Genomic DNA, 17589 nt, shown 5'->3' with positions numbered 1-17589 from the left:
TAGAACAGTACCTGAAATATATGTCACTGACACTCAGTGAACATATCTCACTGAATGAAGTAGATAAAACTAGGGCTCCAATTCACTAAGATACAGATGTTATGTGAGCGACATGAAGGATTCCGTGGATCCCAGAATAAAGTGGAAGAAAGTGGAAGATTCTGTTTCTTCCAACAGCACTTTTAGGTAAATATTAATTGTTTTTTAACACGTTTGCAACACCTGTGCCTAGGAATGGGCACTCCAACACCTGTCCCTCCAGAAGGCAGGGAGGTCTTACCTCAATTTTCAGGCTGTCGTGTTCCACGGTAAAATCAAGTCTGGAAGGAGCAACGTCAAAAGTAATCCTCTCTCCTCTATAGAACGGAAGCTGGAAGGAAAAGTCTGTTAATTACCAAGAGTCAGGAACATGATTCAACCATCAATACTAACACTCAAAGCCAGCAGCCCACAAATAACTAGAGGTTCAAAGTGGGCAAACAGACACTATTAATCATAATGGTTTCACATTTAAAAGAGGAAAGACTTAGGCTTTCTGCAGCTGTTACTGAGGAGACAGAATCACACCTTAAGTTACTGCTAAATAAAATGTTTGTGGAACTGCAGGCCAACCATTCAGTCCTTTGATATTGCAAGGGCACTAATACCTCCTGTCGTAAGACTCCCAAACATAAACAGAACGGAAGTCAGCTTTGCTCACCACAGTGTAGCCCCCGCTCGGCAGGGAATAGAAGGAGAAGGAGCCGTCTTCTTTGGAGACCGCATGGCACAGGTACTCCAGACTCTCGTCCGGGGGCTGGAACCCGGGCACCGGGGAGAGGTTGCAGCCCAGGACATCCTATGTCAGGAGAAAAAGGCCAAAATGACTTCCTTTTCCACTTCGACGTTCTGATTATTATCAAATAGCCACCTTTCAAAAAACTTGCGTTAAGTTTTATTTCACAAAATATTTCTGAAACCTACGATGCAGTAGAGAACAGAGCACAATGTAAAAATCTTTACATACAAGTTTGCAAAGTTAAGGTTTCCCCAGAGGGCTCAGATGGTAAAGAATCTGAGTGTAATACAGGAGATCCGGGTTCAATCCCTGGGTCGGGAAGATCCCCTGGAGAAGGAAGTGGCAATCTACTCCAGTATTCTTACCTGGAGAATCCCATGGAAAGAGAAGCCTGGTGGGCTGCAGTCCACGCAGTTACAAAGACTTGGACAAGACTGAGTGACTAACACTTCAATTTTCATTTGCAAAGTTAAAAATGGTACAGCCTTCTTAGAAAAAAAAAAATGATGACTGTCCTCCCCTACCATGGATCACCATAGTCCAGATGAGAAACCATACTGGCCCAAGTTCATACAGCTGCCCAGAGGCAGAGCTGGGATCTGTCTGAAGCTGGGTCTGTTTGATTTCAAAGCCTGGGCACTTTCCACTGAATTACACTGCCTCCCAGAGCAGACATTCAATTTATTTTGAGTCAAAAGAGAGATACAAGGTTCTTAGATGGTGAGACTATCCATCAACTTTGACCTGCATTTTTTTATTTAATTGAAGTATAGTTGGTTTACAATGTTGAATTGTATCCTGCTATACAGCAAAGTGATTCAGTTATACATATATACATTCTTTTTCAGATTCTTCTCCATTACAGGTTATTGTTGTTCAGTCACTGACATGTCTGACTCTCTGTGACCCCACGGACTGCAGCACACCAGGCTTTCCTGTCCTCCACTATCGCCCAGAGTTTGTGCAAACTCATGTCCATTGAGTCAGTGATGCCATCCAACCATCTCATCCTCTGTGGTTCCCCCTTCTCCTCCTGCCCTCAACCTTTCCCAGCATCAGGGTCTTTTCCAGTAAATTGGCTCTTCGCATCAGGGGGCCAAAGTACTGGAACTTCAACTTCAGCATCAGTCCTTCCAGTGAATATGCAAGGTTTACTTCCTTTAGGATAGACTGGTTTGATCTCCTTGCAGTCCATAGGACTTTCAAGAGTCTTTTCCAGCACCACAATTATACAGTTTATTACAAGATATTGAATATAGTTCCCCGTGCTATCCCCTAGAGGAGGAAACGGCAACCCACTCCAGTATTTTTGCCTGAAAAATCCCATAGACAGAGGCGTCTGGAGGGCTACAGTCCATGGACTCACAAAGAGTCAGACACAACTGAGTACGTACGCACCTCTGTGCTATACAGTAGGATCTTATCGTTTATCTATTTTATATTCAGTAGTGTGTATATGTTACTGTCAAGCTCCTAATTTATCCCTCCCCCACCCAGCTATCCCCTTGGGTAACCCTAAGTTTGTTTTCCATGTCTGTGACTGACCTGAATTTCTTACTCTCTGATCTCCCAACTCCTCCACTCCCTGCCCACAATCTCTCTTGTTCTTCACTCCTCTTTGCTTACCTCTTTGGTCACTAAAGAAGAAAAGAGAAGAAACTTCACGCCTTTCATGGGTTCCCCATCGCTGCGGACAGAGCCAGACACGTTGTAGCCGGCCACTATGAGGGGACCCGCGGCGTTGGCGTTGGAGCTGGTCACTCGCACAGTGGTGCTCGCCTACAAAAGAAGATTGTAACTTCCAAAAGGACAGATGCTCACGAAGCGTTTAACAACAGGAGGACATGCTTCCACTAAAATATTAAGTCGGAGAAAAGCAACAAATGAAATGGTATAAAATTGCATATGAATGTGTAGCACAATCACAACTGTTTTCAACGGGCAAGATGAAGTGCAGGGAAAAGCAGCAAAACGGAAATGATGATGGTGGCATTTTATTTCTTTTACACTTTTCCACCTTCCAAAATTTCCATTTCCACTCCTTTATGTTCTTGTGTACATTCCAATTTTTTTTAATGAACACTTTTTTCTATGTTGAATGGTATGCATCCATGTATTTTTAATCTCTTCGTTAAAGTACAATTCACATAGGAACAGTAATTTTCCCAAACACACCATGCATCCAGCACCCAGACACGGAACAGACACTGGGTCCTCAGAAGCCCCCTTTTGTTCCTTTCCTGATATTGCTCCCCCAAAGGGCAACCATTTTCCTGACTTTTAACAGCCTGCTTTACTCTAAAACACAATTTTACATGAATAAACTCAAATTCCTTTTGCATACAACTAACGAACAATGCAAATCTTAAAACGTATTCTATTTATAATGTGTAAGCTACTGAGTTTTAAGTGAAACATTTTAAAATGTTGACCAAAAGAGAAATCCTAAGAACCAGACCATAGACAGGATACAGACACATCGAGGTGTGAAATTATACCATCACTTTTAAATGCATAAAACTCACAGAGTAAAAACTGAAATTCTGATGCTTCTTTAGCAAGAATGAAACACAGCCTCAAAACCAATATAAAAACTAACCTTTTGAAATGTCCTTTAGGTCTTATTTCAAACTGATTTTTCAGTTATTTACAGAACCACATTTAGTAGCTGTCTTCTTTTTTTCCACCTTTTATTACAAACTATTTCAGTCAAACAAAAAGATACAGGGGTCTATACTAAAGAAGACCTATATAAGCTCCAACCAGCTAAAGAATAAAAGAGAAGAAATACAATTCTAGACCCTGCAGACCTGCACACCCCTCCCCCTGCCCTCTGCAGACATCAGTACCATAATGAATACACTGTTTGCCATTCCCATTTGCGGCATTTTTATGGTTTTTCCACATATGAATGTATCCAGAAGTGGTTCTGATCACAGTGTTTCTAATCACTATATAAATGGTATCATATTTCTTTGTCCTTCAGCAACTTGCCTTTTCCCTTCCATGTTATATTTTTAAGTACAGTCATATTGATATGCCTAGCTCTGGTTCATTTGTTATTGCAGAATTCTATCACGTGGTGAAACCACAGTCCACTCTCCCCTTCATGGACATATAGGTTGTTTACAATATTCTGCTATTACAAACAAAGCTGCAATAAACATTCTTACATAGTCTCCTTGGGCACAAGAACAAGAATTCAGAATAAGTATTGCTGTTACAGACAGAAAAAAAGAACAATAAAATAATCTCATCAGGTCCCTCTGGTGTTGATTTAGCTTAAAATAGGTATAAGTTAATAACAAACCAACTTCACAGCAGGAAGACAATGTTGTTACCTAAAACAGAAATCAACATAAGCAACATCTGCTACAGTGTGGGAGTTTTCCTGTATAAACACCACCGAACTAATCAGCAGCATTATTATTTTTTCCATCAACTTCTAGAAAAAACATAAAATAATTTCATAACCGGAATTGAAAACCACTCCATTTGTCCCCAGATCAGCACACTGTTGGCATGGCCATCAACATAACGGAAATAAATGCTCACCTCTTTCAATGGCCAGGTTGGATGAGTTGCAACAATTTCATAATCTCCAGGAAGAACTTTAAAAAATGCAAACCTAAGAAATAAAAAATACTTCACTTTCTCCCAGCAACCTGAATATTTGTGATTTAGGACTACTCTTCCAAGCACAAGAAAATGATGCATGAGTTACCACAAACTTGCCCTGAGCCAGTTAAAGGAGCATAAATGAAATTCAATCCTTCACTGTTCAAATCCCCATCAGACAGCACTTACTGGGCACTGGCTGTGTGTAAGGAGAGGGGCTCGTGTGCTGACGAGAAGGAAGGCTGATGTTTTCCTTCAGCCCCAGGGATTCTAGTCTAAACACCAGCCCCCGTGGTTCAGCAGGGGTCAGTCACAGATCATTCAAGTGTGTGCTGACAGAGAGGCATGAAGAGGTGAGGAGAGGGGAAGTGTCTAAACGAAGAGAAGTGGGAAGGGAGGAAAGACCTGTGAAGGATGGGGACGGGGTCTTTTCTGGCGGTCCAGAGGTTAAGACACCACGCTTCCACTGCAGGTAGCATGGGGTCAACCCCTGGTTAGGGAAGGAAGATCCCACATGCCACACGGTGAGGACAAAAAATAATATTTTTTAAAAAAAAAGGCCACAACCAAGTAACTAATCGAACTCATTAAAAAATTAAAGGAGAAAATTGAAAAAAAACAATCGGCAGACAGGCCCGCTGAGCTGAGACGGACACTGACGCAAGATGACACTAAGCGTCCAGGGGCAGGTGATAACGAGCTTGACTCCAACCCCAGAGAATTTATTGAGACCTGTTATCAGGAACAAACAGAAGCCAGTCTGGGCTCTTGCGCAAAGCAACTGTGATGACACCAGAAGCCGATAAAGACTGTTGCAGCAGTTGTGAACCAACCAAGACCAGAGTGAGATGAGTTGAGGCTGGAAACACTGCCTCCAGGATTCTGACACAGTTAGCCCTTCAGATGTGCAAAAGCACCAGACCACAGGCGGGCTAATTCCAGTGACAGGAATGCCAAAATTTCAACTCAGTTCCTTCTTCTGCAGTGGTATTTTATCACATCCGATGTGGCCTGTAATAACAGCACAGGGCCGCGCCGGCTACAGGGGCGTTGATACTGCCACTGGATTTCGGTCTGGGTCAGATTCAGCCTCTAGCTTGTGCTTACAGCACCCCAGTTCTGCATGTGACTCTCCGTGTAGTGTGCGCACAGGAAGGGGGCTCAGAAAGCTCAGGCCCCTTTCCCCATCAGGGCCAGCAGCAAATACTGAGACCAGAGAAAATGAAAGTCCTACATTCCCTTCTACAGATCAGAGGAGGGGGTTGGAGAGGCAACAAGAAGTATTTTTCAAAACTGAAATATAATTTCAACAAGCATCAGTTAAAAATTGGATGATATACTGACAGGCTCATTATAAATTTCTATTTTGCAGTTTAGTCAGATTTGTGTACTGAAGCAGTCAATGGTGATTTGTATGCTTTCAAAATGATCAGCTGGAACTATTCGGATATTAATCTTGGCACATCTATTAACATTTACAATGCAAAATATAAATCCATTATATAAATGCTTTAAATCTGACTCAACAAGGTTAATTAAATAGTCTTCAGTTCTAACTACAAAATGATTGCGATGTAATAGTGATAAAATGATTTTTGGAAATCGTAATTGAGCTAATCTGTATTGAGCTAAAAGTTATTAAGTGCATATTCTATGCCAGACAGTTTGAAACAATAATATTATAATTTAATCTTCTCAATAACCTTAGGTGGTAGGTTCCACGATTATCCTCATTCATAAATGAAGAAACCAAAGCATAGAGGTCTTAAGTAACTTGCCGTGGGGCAGACAGCTAGCAAATGGGAGAAACAGGATTCAAACCGGCTGCTGGGCCCCAGAGCCAGTGCCACGCCACACCACGCTCAGTCATGTTCAATTCTTTCGTGACCTCATGGACTGTAGCTCACCAGGCTCCTCTGCCCATGGAATTTTCCAGGCAAAAATACTGAAGTGGGCTGCCATTTCCCATTCCAGGGGATCTTCCCAAACCAGGGATCAAACCCATGTCTCCTGCATTAGCAGGTAGGTTCTTTACCACTGAGCCACCTGGGAACCAGAGCCAGTCCCAGCCAGTAAATGAAGGCCTAGTCCTGCAGCGGGTGCTTTATTTATCTCATTTTTAATCATCTCATCACTACTAGATATGGGTCAAAAGACTTCCACTTCACAGGTAAGGAACTTGAGGCCCTGTGAGGTATGAACCTGCCTGAAGGTAAGAATCAGGGTCTGAACCCAGGCCTCCCTCAATCCAGAGCTCCACCCCGCAGCATCAGGGCCCAGCTCTAGCTGCAGGGCAGGGCAGCACAGGCATTAACTCACTTTCCACCAGGCTGTGTGACTGTGTACTGGATCTTCGCGTTGGTGCCCGTGTTTCGCAATGACACCTGAACTCCTGCAGGGCCCAGGGGCTGCCCTTTGCTGAGAACCTGCCGTGGAGAAGGAGGAGGAGGTTAGGAGCCACCCAGCAGCCACATCCTCCCCGCGGCAGCACTGTCCAGCCTGCGCCTGCTGCCACGACCTTCTTTGGGTCAGGATTCCTTGGAAAAGATGGTAGAGATCGTGGTTGCCCTTCCTGGGGAAGCAGGGGCACAGGGAGAAGGAACGGCAGCAGGAAAATGACACTTCAGCTCATTGACTCCATTGTGTGCTTGGCTGCTCCATCATGTCCAGTCCTTTGTGATTCCCTGGACTGTAGAATGCCAGGCTCCTCTGTCCATGGAATTTTCCAGGCAAGAATATCGGACTGGGTTGCCATTTCTTTCTCCAGGGGATCAGCCTGACCCAGAGATTGAACCCATGTCTCCTGCATTAGCAGGGGGATTCTTTTACCTCTGAGGATGACTTTTACCACCTGAGAAAGACTCTAAAGCATCATCAATTAAAGATGCACGACTAAACCACAGAGGAAGAATAAATACCCAGGGTCCCCATCTCCAACAAGAAACCCAGACAGAAAGCCAGGACCAAAGGCCCTCCCTCTCAGGGTAAAGGAAAAGGAGAATAAACCCACCGTGAAGAAAAGGCAGGCAATAAACAGGTGCATCCCAGCCACGGCACTGCAGGCAGCAAGGGGGAGACTGGCCCCTGAGACCCCATCTCTCTACAGGGCCATCCTGCCGTCTGTACTTGGACAAAGGAGTGACCCGCAACCTAGACCCAGCCCCCAAGAACCCCTGCCACATTTTACATACAGTTTCGAGCTCCCAGGCCCTCCTGAGGCTTGTCTGTGCATCCCTTATAGCCTCAAAGCCTCCCATTTCAAAATTCTCGCTTTTTTAAGGTAAGAGGAGACTGAGTCTGTACCACGGAGCAAACGTGACAAACTCCAGACCTTTCCATTCACGGAGAAGCCTGTGAACACGAAGTTGATGTCCCCGCCCTTTGTGCAGATGTCGCTGACACCATCCACGTACAGCTCCACGGCGGTCGGCTCTGCGCAGTGACAGGGGGGTGGGGGACAGGGGACAGGACACAAAGCAAGCTGAGTTCTTGGACAGGATATAAACTGGCACGTAAAACCTACTGCACTGCTTAACTTTCACTGTATTCATTTCTGAGCCACTCACATGGCTGGAAATCCAAAGGGAGGAGGAGGAGGGAAAAGTCTCCCTCCCCCACCCCAGAGGGAACCAGGGTTAAGAGTATAATATACGTTTATAACAGTCTCGCGGCTGACTTGTATCTGAGTCCCATGGAAAATCTAGTGAGCGCCAGAAACTTTTATTTACTGAACACCCACCAGAGACCAGGCACTGAGCTGGGTGCACTTAAGCCTGACAACTATCTCAGAGGTAGGTAGTAACACTGCAGCTGACTGAGGGGTAAACTGAGGCACAGAAAGGTTAAGGATTCTCCTAAAATCACAGAGCTCCTGGGGACAGAGCCCAGTCTCAACCCCAAAAGTCTGGCTCCAGACCTGTCTCCTGATCAAGTACGTGAGTTCAGCCACATTATACCAAGACCATAAACACCAGTGTCCATAGTAAACAGGTGGACTGGAAGTCAGCAGAGGCCAAGTGTGGACTGAGGCAAATGGAAAAAAGGGGACAGCTTCCACCCACTATTGCCACGTGACCTGGTGCTGCCCGAGCTTCCAAGTTCTCGTGAAAAACTGAAAATCTGGGTCTTATCTGCTGTGTCCTGATTTTTCAGTATCAGCAACCAATTCAAGGAAATTAAAAATAACTGAAGAGTTCATCATAATATGGTTAAAGTTGAGTTTTAAAAATGTAGGAAGAATGTGAAGTGATAGGTACAGAAAAAAAATGGACAAATCGAGAGAATTTCAGGGGAATTCCCTGGTGGTCCAGTGGCTAGGACTCTGCGCTCCCACTGCCAAGGTCCCAGGTTGGATCCCTGGTCAGGGAACTAAGATCCCACGTGTTGTGTGGCGTGGCCAAAAAAAAAAAAAGGTAAATTTTTTTAAAAAGAGAACATCAGGTAAAATAAAGAATTACACACACACACAGGGGAAGATGTCAGTGAAAAATGGTTAAAATCTTTACCAGGCACCTCACAAAAGAGAATATCCAAATGGCCAATACACACATGAAAAAGTGTTCAATCTCATGGACCATCAGGAAATGCAAATTGAGACCACAGTGAGTGGCTGAAACCGCTCCACCATCAAGACGGCTAAGATAAAAGAGACTAACAGCCAATGCTGGTGAGGATGTGGAGGACTGAACTCTTACAGGCGGCTGCTAGAGCAAAGCTCTGCAACACCTACTCTGCCAGTCTAAAAATCTCTACTAGGGCTGCATTCATTACATGTAAAAAGTCTATTTCCCAACAATTCCACCCTGGTATATATTAATACTCAACAGGAACGCAGACACGTGTGCACCACAAGATTCACAGGAGTAACAAGGACGTTCACAGAAACATTATTCTCAGTGGCCAAAATCGGGACACAATCCAACTGCCCACCAACAGCAGAAGGCATAAATCACTTTCTGTCACACAGGAATCGAATGAACTAACATAGTAACACACAGTGAGGATGAATCCTGTGAATACCGAGAAAGAGACCAGGCACAAAACTGTACCTTGGATGATTCCATTTAAACAAAACAGGTAAAACAATCTATCATTTTAGGTCGGGCAGGGCAGTTCGTAAGTGCCTGGGGTGGAGCACTTCTGGGAGTTGGTCAGGTTCTGTCTCCTCATCTAGGTGGTGCTTATGTGTGTTCATTTTGTTGAACTTCACTGCCTGATACCTCTGTGACGAGAATTTCTGAAACCAAGAGAATCGGGTTCTATCCCTGGGTGGCAAAGATCCCGTGGAGGAGAGCATGGCAATCCACTCCAGTATTCTTGGGTGGAGAATCCCATGGACAGAGGAGCCTGGTGGGCTACAGCCCATAGGCTCACACAGAGTCGGACGTGGCTGAAGCGATTTAGCACACATGCACACACGCATGCTATGATTCAATTAACAAGCTTATCAAAAGAAAAAGAATTGACAAGAAGGGAGGGGATCCAAACAAAACACTCCTGCAGGCCTCCAATCTGTGACCTCTCAGGCCAGGGCTTGGCTCTGACTCCCCTCCAGTTTCTGGACCCCAGCAGTCAGGCAGCCCCGGCTGTGACCTGAGAAAGAACTTTGTCTCTCAGATGCACGTCACTGCCTCTGTGACAGCAGGGACTCAATTCCTCCTCCCCTAACTCACAAGCAGGCCTGGTAGGAACAACTGGGCCCCCTTTCTCCCTTCAAGCTACAGAACTGGGATCACACACCCACCTCTACCGAAATATCCAGGCTCTGCTCTCCAAAAATATCAGCCACACCACAGTAGAACCCTTTCTTCTGATCAACCCCCCTTTCGCTCCTCCAACCGTACTAAAAGACACCTCAGGGAAGTCTGCAGCTTTTCTGTGTGCAGAAAGACTGCTTTTAAGAGTCGGACACAACTGAGCATGTATGCACACATTTTAAGAGTTGTGTCCGACTCTTTGCGACCCCATGGACTGTAGCCCACTAGGCTCCTCAATCCATGGGATTCCCCAGGCAAGAATACCAGAGTGGATTGCCATTTCCTCCTCCAAGGGATCTTCCTGACCCAGGGATCGAACCTGTGTCTCTTATGTCTCCTGCACTGACAGGTGGAGGCTTTACCAGTGAGCCATCTAGGAGCCTGATGGATGCTGACTCAGCGGAAATAACTCATCCAAAGTTGTCACAGAGCTGGTAAGGCCTCAAGGTTGCCAAATCTTCTGATTTCTTAAGTAGATCAGAATTTCTATGTCAAATTTCACAATGTTTAATATTACCATTAATTCACTAAAAAAAGTTTATTAAAAAAACACTGAGGGGGTTAAGAAAGGAGCCATCCCAGGCCGGAAATCAAGTCCCCACTCCTGACCCCTATAGCCATCAAGTTCTTCTGGCACTTAATGAATGAAGCTGCAAAAATGGAATTTCCTATCATGTACAAGAAAAGATGCCTATTTCAAGAAACAAGAAAGAAAATCTTAGGATAGGTCTAAAGTAAATCCAATCTACTCTAAAGTAACAGGGATGGAGCAGTTTAAAAAAAAAAAAAACATTGTTGCACACTAAAATGAATCCTTCATATTTTAACAATTTCTGCAGTCCATCAATTTAATATTCAGCATACAGCCTAATCCTTTACAAAGTATACCTGATTCTTTGTTAACTTACCAAAACTCCACCCTAGAGGAGGCTCAATCTTCAGAATAAAATCTCCCTATGAGGGGAAAAAAAAAATCAATGCAGAAGACTAAGAATTGATGACGCTTCAACTTTTACAATCATGGAAAGTAGAATTTTCACACCCGGGATGGAATTCCAAGTGTAAACTTTGCACTCATAAATGGGAGTGGACTTCTGACTCCCTACCAGTGTGGCAAGTTCAACCCCAGAAACTCCTACTTAATCCAGCAAAGAGTTGGAGACACTGTATTCAGCCACTCATGGTCTTTCAATACCAAACATTCTACTGTCTCATGTTAACCCTTCATATGTTAACCCTTAACCTTAAGTCTGCCAGGGTCAGCCAGATCTTTAGAAACTAAAGCCAATTCTTAAAACGAGATTTTATTTATGCACCCTTGAGTAAAGGGTTCCTTGAGGATGCTTTAAAAAAAAAAAAAAAAAACAGATTTCAATATCAACTAGTCCACCTCTAGAAAACAATCTTAGGTATTATGTACAGATATAAGTTCAAGAATATTTATCCCTATGTTGTTAGTAGTAACTTTTGTAACTTCTTGTGTTTATCTATATTTCCACATAAAAAGCTGAAATGTGGGAAGGATGGGGAGTAGGGATACAGGCATGCAGATACTCATCTCTGAGCACATGCGTTTGCATGTCTGCATATGTGTACATGCATGTATATTCTTGGATATCTGTACAACTCGAAATACTGAGACAGCCATCTGCTAGGATATGCACCGAAACTTCTATCAGAAGTCATCACTACAGAGGGAGGGGGACTTGGGGGTGAAAGAAAAAATTTACTTCATATATTTCTAAAAACTTTGATTTTTTTTCCCCCCACAATACTCATGAATTCACACACTACTTGTATAATACTTTTCAAAAATTATTTGCTTGTCTGTTTACTGGCTGTGCTGGGTCTTCACTGCTGTGCATGGGCTTTCTCTAGTTGCAGCAAGCAAGGGCTACTCTCCAATATGCCCAGTGTTTTCACTCTGGTGACCTCTCCTGTTGCAGACCATTGGCTCAGTAGCTGTGGCGCACGAGCTTAGCTGCCTCGTGGCACCTGGGATCTTTCGGGAAGAGGGATCAAACCTGTATCCCCTCCACTGGCAGGGAAGCCCTGTGTAATACTTTTTAACAATGTTTTAACCCGCTTGCAAGTATTAATTGCAAGGAGGTTCTATTAAGTCAGGGTTTCTCAGAACTTGGAACCACTGACATTTTCCCTGACCTGCACAGCATGGCAGCCTGTTTAGCTCCATTCTTGGCCTCCAAGTAGGAGATAATGGACCACTCTCCCTCCCTCATGGTTGTAAAAGCCAAAATGTCTCTAGACATTGCCAAGTATTCCTGGAGACATTGAGAATCACTGCTATTCAAGCAAACCAGTACATAAGCCGTCACCCTCATAGTTTGGCCAGAATTGCCATATTCCGCTTATAACTTACAATACAGAGGTGTATTTGCTCCCTTGGGAAAGCTACTCTCCCAGTTAGCGCAGCCCTGTGGGCCACATTGACAACTTCCCATCAAAAACCACTAAAGTGCTCTCTCTTCTTACCTTATCATACAAGGGGATCATAAAGTAACCATTGTTAGGGGCACAGTCTGTCTGGTATTTCAAAGTCCCATGTTTGGTGTACAACTTTATCTAGAAAGGAAAGAGAAGTCATGATATCACCATTGAGAATTAGCTACATACAATGAAACTGAATGCATTCAGTCAAAATGCATTTGCTAAGGACCTACTTTAGGAAGCTGCTAACAATGGGCATTACAGACAGGGAAATAAGACAAAGCATCCCAAATAATGTGATTTGCTATTCTTCCAATTAGAAACTAGTCTAAAAAGTTGTACTTTTCAATGCTTTTCAGTTTATTTTAGTCTATCTCTATGTTGTTTTGGGGTCTAAAACCAGTTTTGCTATTAGAAAGGGGCTTGTTAAAATGCAATTCCTGGGGAGGGTTGGATTGGAAATTTGGGACTACCAGAAGCAAGCTACTGTATATACAAGATGGATAAACAACCAGGTACAGTTGAATAGCACAAGGAACTATATTCAATATCCTGCAATAAACCTCAATGAAAAAGAATGTATATACATATATAATGGAATCACTTTGCTGTACACCAGGGACTAAACACAACACTGTAAGTCAACTATACTTTTTTTTTTTAAGTACCTTAAAAAAAATGCAATTCCTGAACTCCGCTTCTGTTTCTAAAACAGAAGGTCTAAGGTGAGGGCCAGCGATCTGTATAAAGAACCCCACAATATTAATACTTGGAGTAACATCCATCTAAAAACGTTCAATGTTAATAATCTGTGACTTTAACATGAAAACGATAGAACCCAGTCATACCAGCTAAGACGATGTAGAAAGCAGCAAATTCACAATGTGTGTGCTCGGGAAAGGACACTGCAATTACGTATAGACTGCAGGCTCCCATGGGCACTAACCACGGCTGACACTTCATGGTGCCTGGGCCAGCGTCTTATGTAGTGTAAACACTCCATAAATACCCGACCTTATTCACAGGCCAGAAGGAAATTCAGATGCATGCACTTAAAGCAGGGACTGAAGATCCACCTGTCCAGAGGGGGCCAGGGAAGTCCCATCAGTGGGCATTCATCTAAAAGGGGACAGGACTGCTTCCTAACCTAAGCCAAGTTTTGCAGCCCAACGATCAGCTGGCTTTCCAGGGAAATCAGGAATGCAGTTTTTAATGTGAAACCTCCTAACTGTTAAAGAGTTAGCAACCAATATAGTTTTTCTTTTTTAGGTACTTTGTCTGCTCTGCTCATTGAACTGTTGTACCCACCAGGGACAAGGCTTCAGAACACGCTGGGGCTCACTCAACAGTTACTGAATGAATATGATGGGAAAATACCCAGAAGGGAAGAAGGATGGAGAGGACTGAAGGTAGTTTTGCTGGGACACAGAAAACACAACCTAGAAATGATTGTAAAATATCTTATTTACATTTATTCTGTAAAGCACAGGTTAGGACACAGAATGACAAGAATGTATATACACTAGATTTCATATTCATTATGAATATGCAGAGCTCAGCATCGTGTATTTCCTAAAGAAGTTACTTTATGTGTATGAAACACTAGATTTCATAATCAGAAATGAAGAAAGAATGAATTTCTCAGGCCACCTGGACAGGCAGCCCTAGGGCTCAGGGAACATACTTCACACTAGGTCACAGAACCTGCCCTCCACTCTCCCAGTCACTATCAAGCGTTCGGGGTGGGAGTGTCCCTAGCGCTCTACACGTTTCTCCTGAAGCCCCAGGAAGCTACAAGTTGCAAAGCTGTTCAAGACAGCTTCTGGAATGCCCTGTGCCCACAGCCCAGAAGGTGGCATGGGCACCCAGAGATCCTAGAAGCCTTGCCACTGCCAGTGGGTAAACTCATTAAACACCTGACTTCTTTTTAGATTTTTTTTTTTTTTTGATGTGGACCATTTTTAAAGTCTTTATTGAATTTGCTACAATATTGCTTCTGTTATTTATGTAATGATTATTTATGTCCCACTGGGTTTGTGGGATCTTAGTTTCCTGACCAGGGATTGAACCCACAACCCCCTGCATTGAAAGCTGAACTCTTAACCACTGGACCTTCAAGGAAGTCCCATGCCTGACTTCTTAAGACCAAAAATGATGGAAAAGCTACAGATATAGGGGTCTTGAAGGTGATGAGTAACTTCTTTAGGAAATACACGATGCTAAGCTCTGCAGCCTCTCTCCCACTCTTGTGTAATTCCAATAACTACCCAGCGATCAGGGTGCTGACAACTCTTCATTATCAGAGGAAAGGGGTCCCAATGGGGGAACCAGGGAGATTAAAAATAGTTTCCCAGCCCCAGAGATGCCAAGAGACAGTAACTGGGTCATGATCTCTGGGATGAGAATTCATGCTCTTTTAAAGCTTCCCAGAGGGTAGGAGGAATGGTCAATTAGAATTTGGGGGTAACTCAGTGCTGTGGGGGTTAAGACTTGCGGTCTCTAGGTTCTGGAATATCAGTTTCAGGAAATCTGAGTTTCAGAAGGTCTGGGTTCCTGGGGGCTTGAGGATCTGGGGTCTGCGTTCTGTGGAGAGTGGGTTTTAAGAGATCTCGGGCCTGCATTGTGGGGATCTGGAGTTTGCCTTCTTAAGTATCTGTACCATGCTACAGGAACAAAATTTGGGACTTGGAGCAAGGCTAAGTCAAACAGCTGTAGAATCTACTTCTGATCTCTCCCCCAAATTCTCAGGAACCTGCTTTGTAGGAACACGCTGGTTCAGCTCTTCACCATAGCCCTCTAGCTACTCAGGCAGAATGCCTTTGGGCTCTTGGTCCCCAGTCCCTTCTCTCTGGCATCTCCCAGCATCTTTCTTTTCTAATTCCCTTCTTTTGACTCATCATCAGTAACTACCCTCCTAAAATAGAAGCCAGCCCTCCCTGGGGACCCTTCCTATCTGTCCTGCAAGTGATTTTCTATGCCCACCTCCATCTATCTCCCTTCCTCTTCACAAAAGCTTTCTGGGTCACAATTCCATTGAGCTAATAACCATCTGACTGTAGAGAGCTTTGCAACTTAATAAAAAGACTTCTGCAGAAATCTCTTGTGTAATTCCAATAACTACACAGCGATCAGGGCGCTGACAACTCTTCATTATCAGAGGAAAGGGGTCCCAATGGGGGAACCAGGGAGATTAAAAATAGTTTCCCAGCCCCAGAGATGCCAAGAGACAGTAACTGGGTCATGATCTCTGGGATGAGAATTCATGCTCTTTTAAAGCTTCCCAGAGGATAGGAGGAATGGTCGATTAGAATTTGGGGGTAACTCAGTGCTGTGGGGGTTAAGACTTGCGGTCTCTAGGTTCTGGAATATCGGTTTCTGGAAATCTGAGTTTCAGAAGGTCTGGGTTCCTGGGGGCTTGAGGATCTGGGGTCTGCGTTCTGTGGAGAGTGGGTTTTAAGAGATCTCGGGCCTGCATTGTGGGGATCTGGAGTTTGCCTTCTTAAGTATCTGGGGTCTCGATCTGGAGGATCTTTAGTTTTGTGTGACCTAACAAAAGTTATAAACCATTATCATCGTCACCAAAAACGTCCTTCACACCCATATGCACACACCTTCAGAGCTCCGCCCCCCCCCACCCCACCGCGTAGCTGACCCCAAGATAAGAACCCCCACTCCAGCGCTACTGGGGAGGAGACCAGCGGAGAGCCCGCAGAAAGCAGCGCCTCTCAAGAGGAAAAGGCTCCCAGAATGCGGGGAGTTGCGGGGAGGGCTGGTGGCAACCGCCTGGGAGGCGAGGCCACCGCGGCTCGGCGAGGCTGTGCGCCTGGCCCCGGGTCACACACCGAGCTCCGGGCCGCGGGGCGGGCACTCACCTCAATGAGCGAGTAGTTGATCTCCACGTCCGACTTGACGAAGCCGCCGCAACCCACCACGATGTCCTCGGAGCCGCACGCCGGCTCTACCCCGCTCAGCAGCAGCAGAATGGTGGCGGCCACCACCGCCGGCTTGGGTGGCCCCATACCCCGGCGCCTCCGCATGCCCCGGCCTCTGCAGCCTGAACCTCCACAGGCCTCCGAGTTCCGCCCCTCACTCCGCACGCTGCCCGCGGCTTCCTCCTCCGATGGCAACTAACAGCCCTGTCCCCGCCCCCGCCGCGACCGCGCATGCGCATCCCGCCCCCACGGCCATGCCCCCAGACCAAATAACTACGGTACAAGCTCAGCAATGAAAGGAGACCATTGGTGCCCTCTGGAGGCCTGGAGGACTCCGTGCACCGTCTGGCAGGTACAGTTGCAAGGTGCGGATGTACAGGCATAAACTGCAATGTTGAATTTCGTAGTTTACTAGTTTGGAATTAGGAATTTGGAATTCCAAATCCCCTGCTTTGGAATTCAGTAGCACTTAAACTGGAAATGACAACAGTCTATGGATCGAACTATCCAAGAAATTTCCCGAATCTATTTGACCCGTAAATTTCACAAGTGATGTATAATCTCAAACCCCTTTTAGGGATTTATGTTGACTGGTGTAACTTTCCATGATAAATGATCAATTAGCTTTTTTAAAGCAAAACATGTCGTTTAAGTTCAGCATAATATTAAAAAAAATATTTAAACTGCATTTAATCCCACCTCTAGTAATATTTTTATAGAAACAAACTTTGAGGGTTTTCCCCTAGGAAGCAAAAGATGCATGCAGTTTGACTTACTTTGAACTAACTCTGTGAGGTGATGCATGAAAATCATCTGAAAGCATCTGTCTGAAAATCAGTTCGAAAATCAGTTCAAAAATCAGCATGTTATGTTTTATCTCAAAACTGAATGTATACCATAATGAAGATGAACTACAAGTCACTATATCAAAAGAGACAAAAACTGCCCTTCTGACCAGATGTTTGAAATTCTTCCATTTCACTCAAGAAAATCAAGTGCTTTTACTTTGATAGTTTTTATACCTTGCTCCTAAATGATGAAGTAAAGAGATTTCCCA

The 17589-nt window shown here is 44.5% G+C and overlaps 1 protein-coding gene across 1 annotated transcript in view; it reads right to left on the bottom strand.

The window, feature by feature from the left end:
- The window catches only part of LOC120875209 (nodal modulator 1), a 55474-nt gene extending 38760 nt beyond the window's left edge, over nucleotides 1–16714 (bottom strand). Inside the window, exons 1-9 of the mRNA XM_040256968.1 lie at nucleotides 16473–16714; nucleotides 12646–12735; nucleotides 11061–11106; nucleotides 7728–7828; nucleotides 6716–6822; nucleotides 4334–4406; nucleotides 2405–2557; nucleotides 701–838; nucleotides 281–370 (exon numbers count right to left, since the gene is read on the bottom strand). Of these exons, the coding sequence (XP_040112902.1) occupies nucleotides 281–370; nucleotides 701–838; nucleotides 2405–2557; nucleotides 4334–4406; nucleotides 6716–6822; nucleotides 7728–7828; nucleotides 11061–11106; nucleotides 12646–12735; nucleotides 16473–16637 (963 nt within the window). The 5' untranslated portion in view covers nucleotides 16638–16714. The remainder of the gene's footprint in view (nucleotides 1–280; nucleotides 371–700; nucleotides 839–2404; nucleotides 2558–4333; nucleotides 4407–6715; nucleotides 6823–7727; nucleotides 7829–11060; nucleotides 11107–12645; nucleotides 12736–16472) is intronic.
- Nucleotides 16715–17589: the final 875 nt, after the last annotated feature.

The sequence above is a fragment of the Oryx dammah genome, unplaced genomic scaffold (genome assembly GCF_014754425.2).
Source record: "Oryx dammah isolate SB20612 unplaced genomic scaffold, SCBI_Odam_1.1 HiC_scaffold_2, whole genome shotgun sequence".
Classification (NCBI taxonomy): Eukaryota; Metazoa; Chordata; class Mammalia; order Artiodactyla; family Bovidae; genus Oryx; species Oryx dammah.
This window is presented reverse-complemented; position numbering and strand designations above follow the sequence as displayed.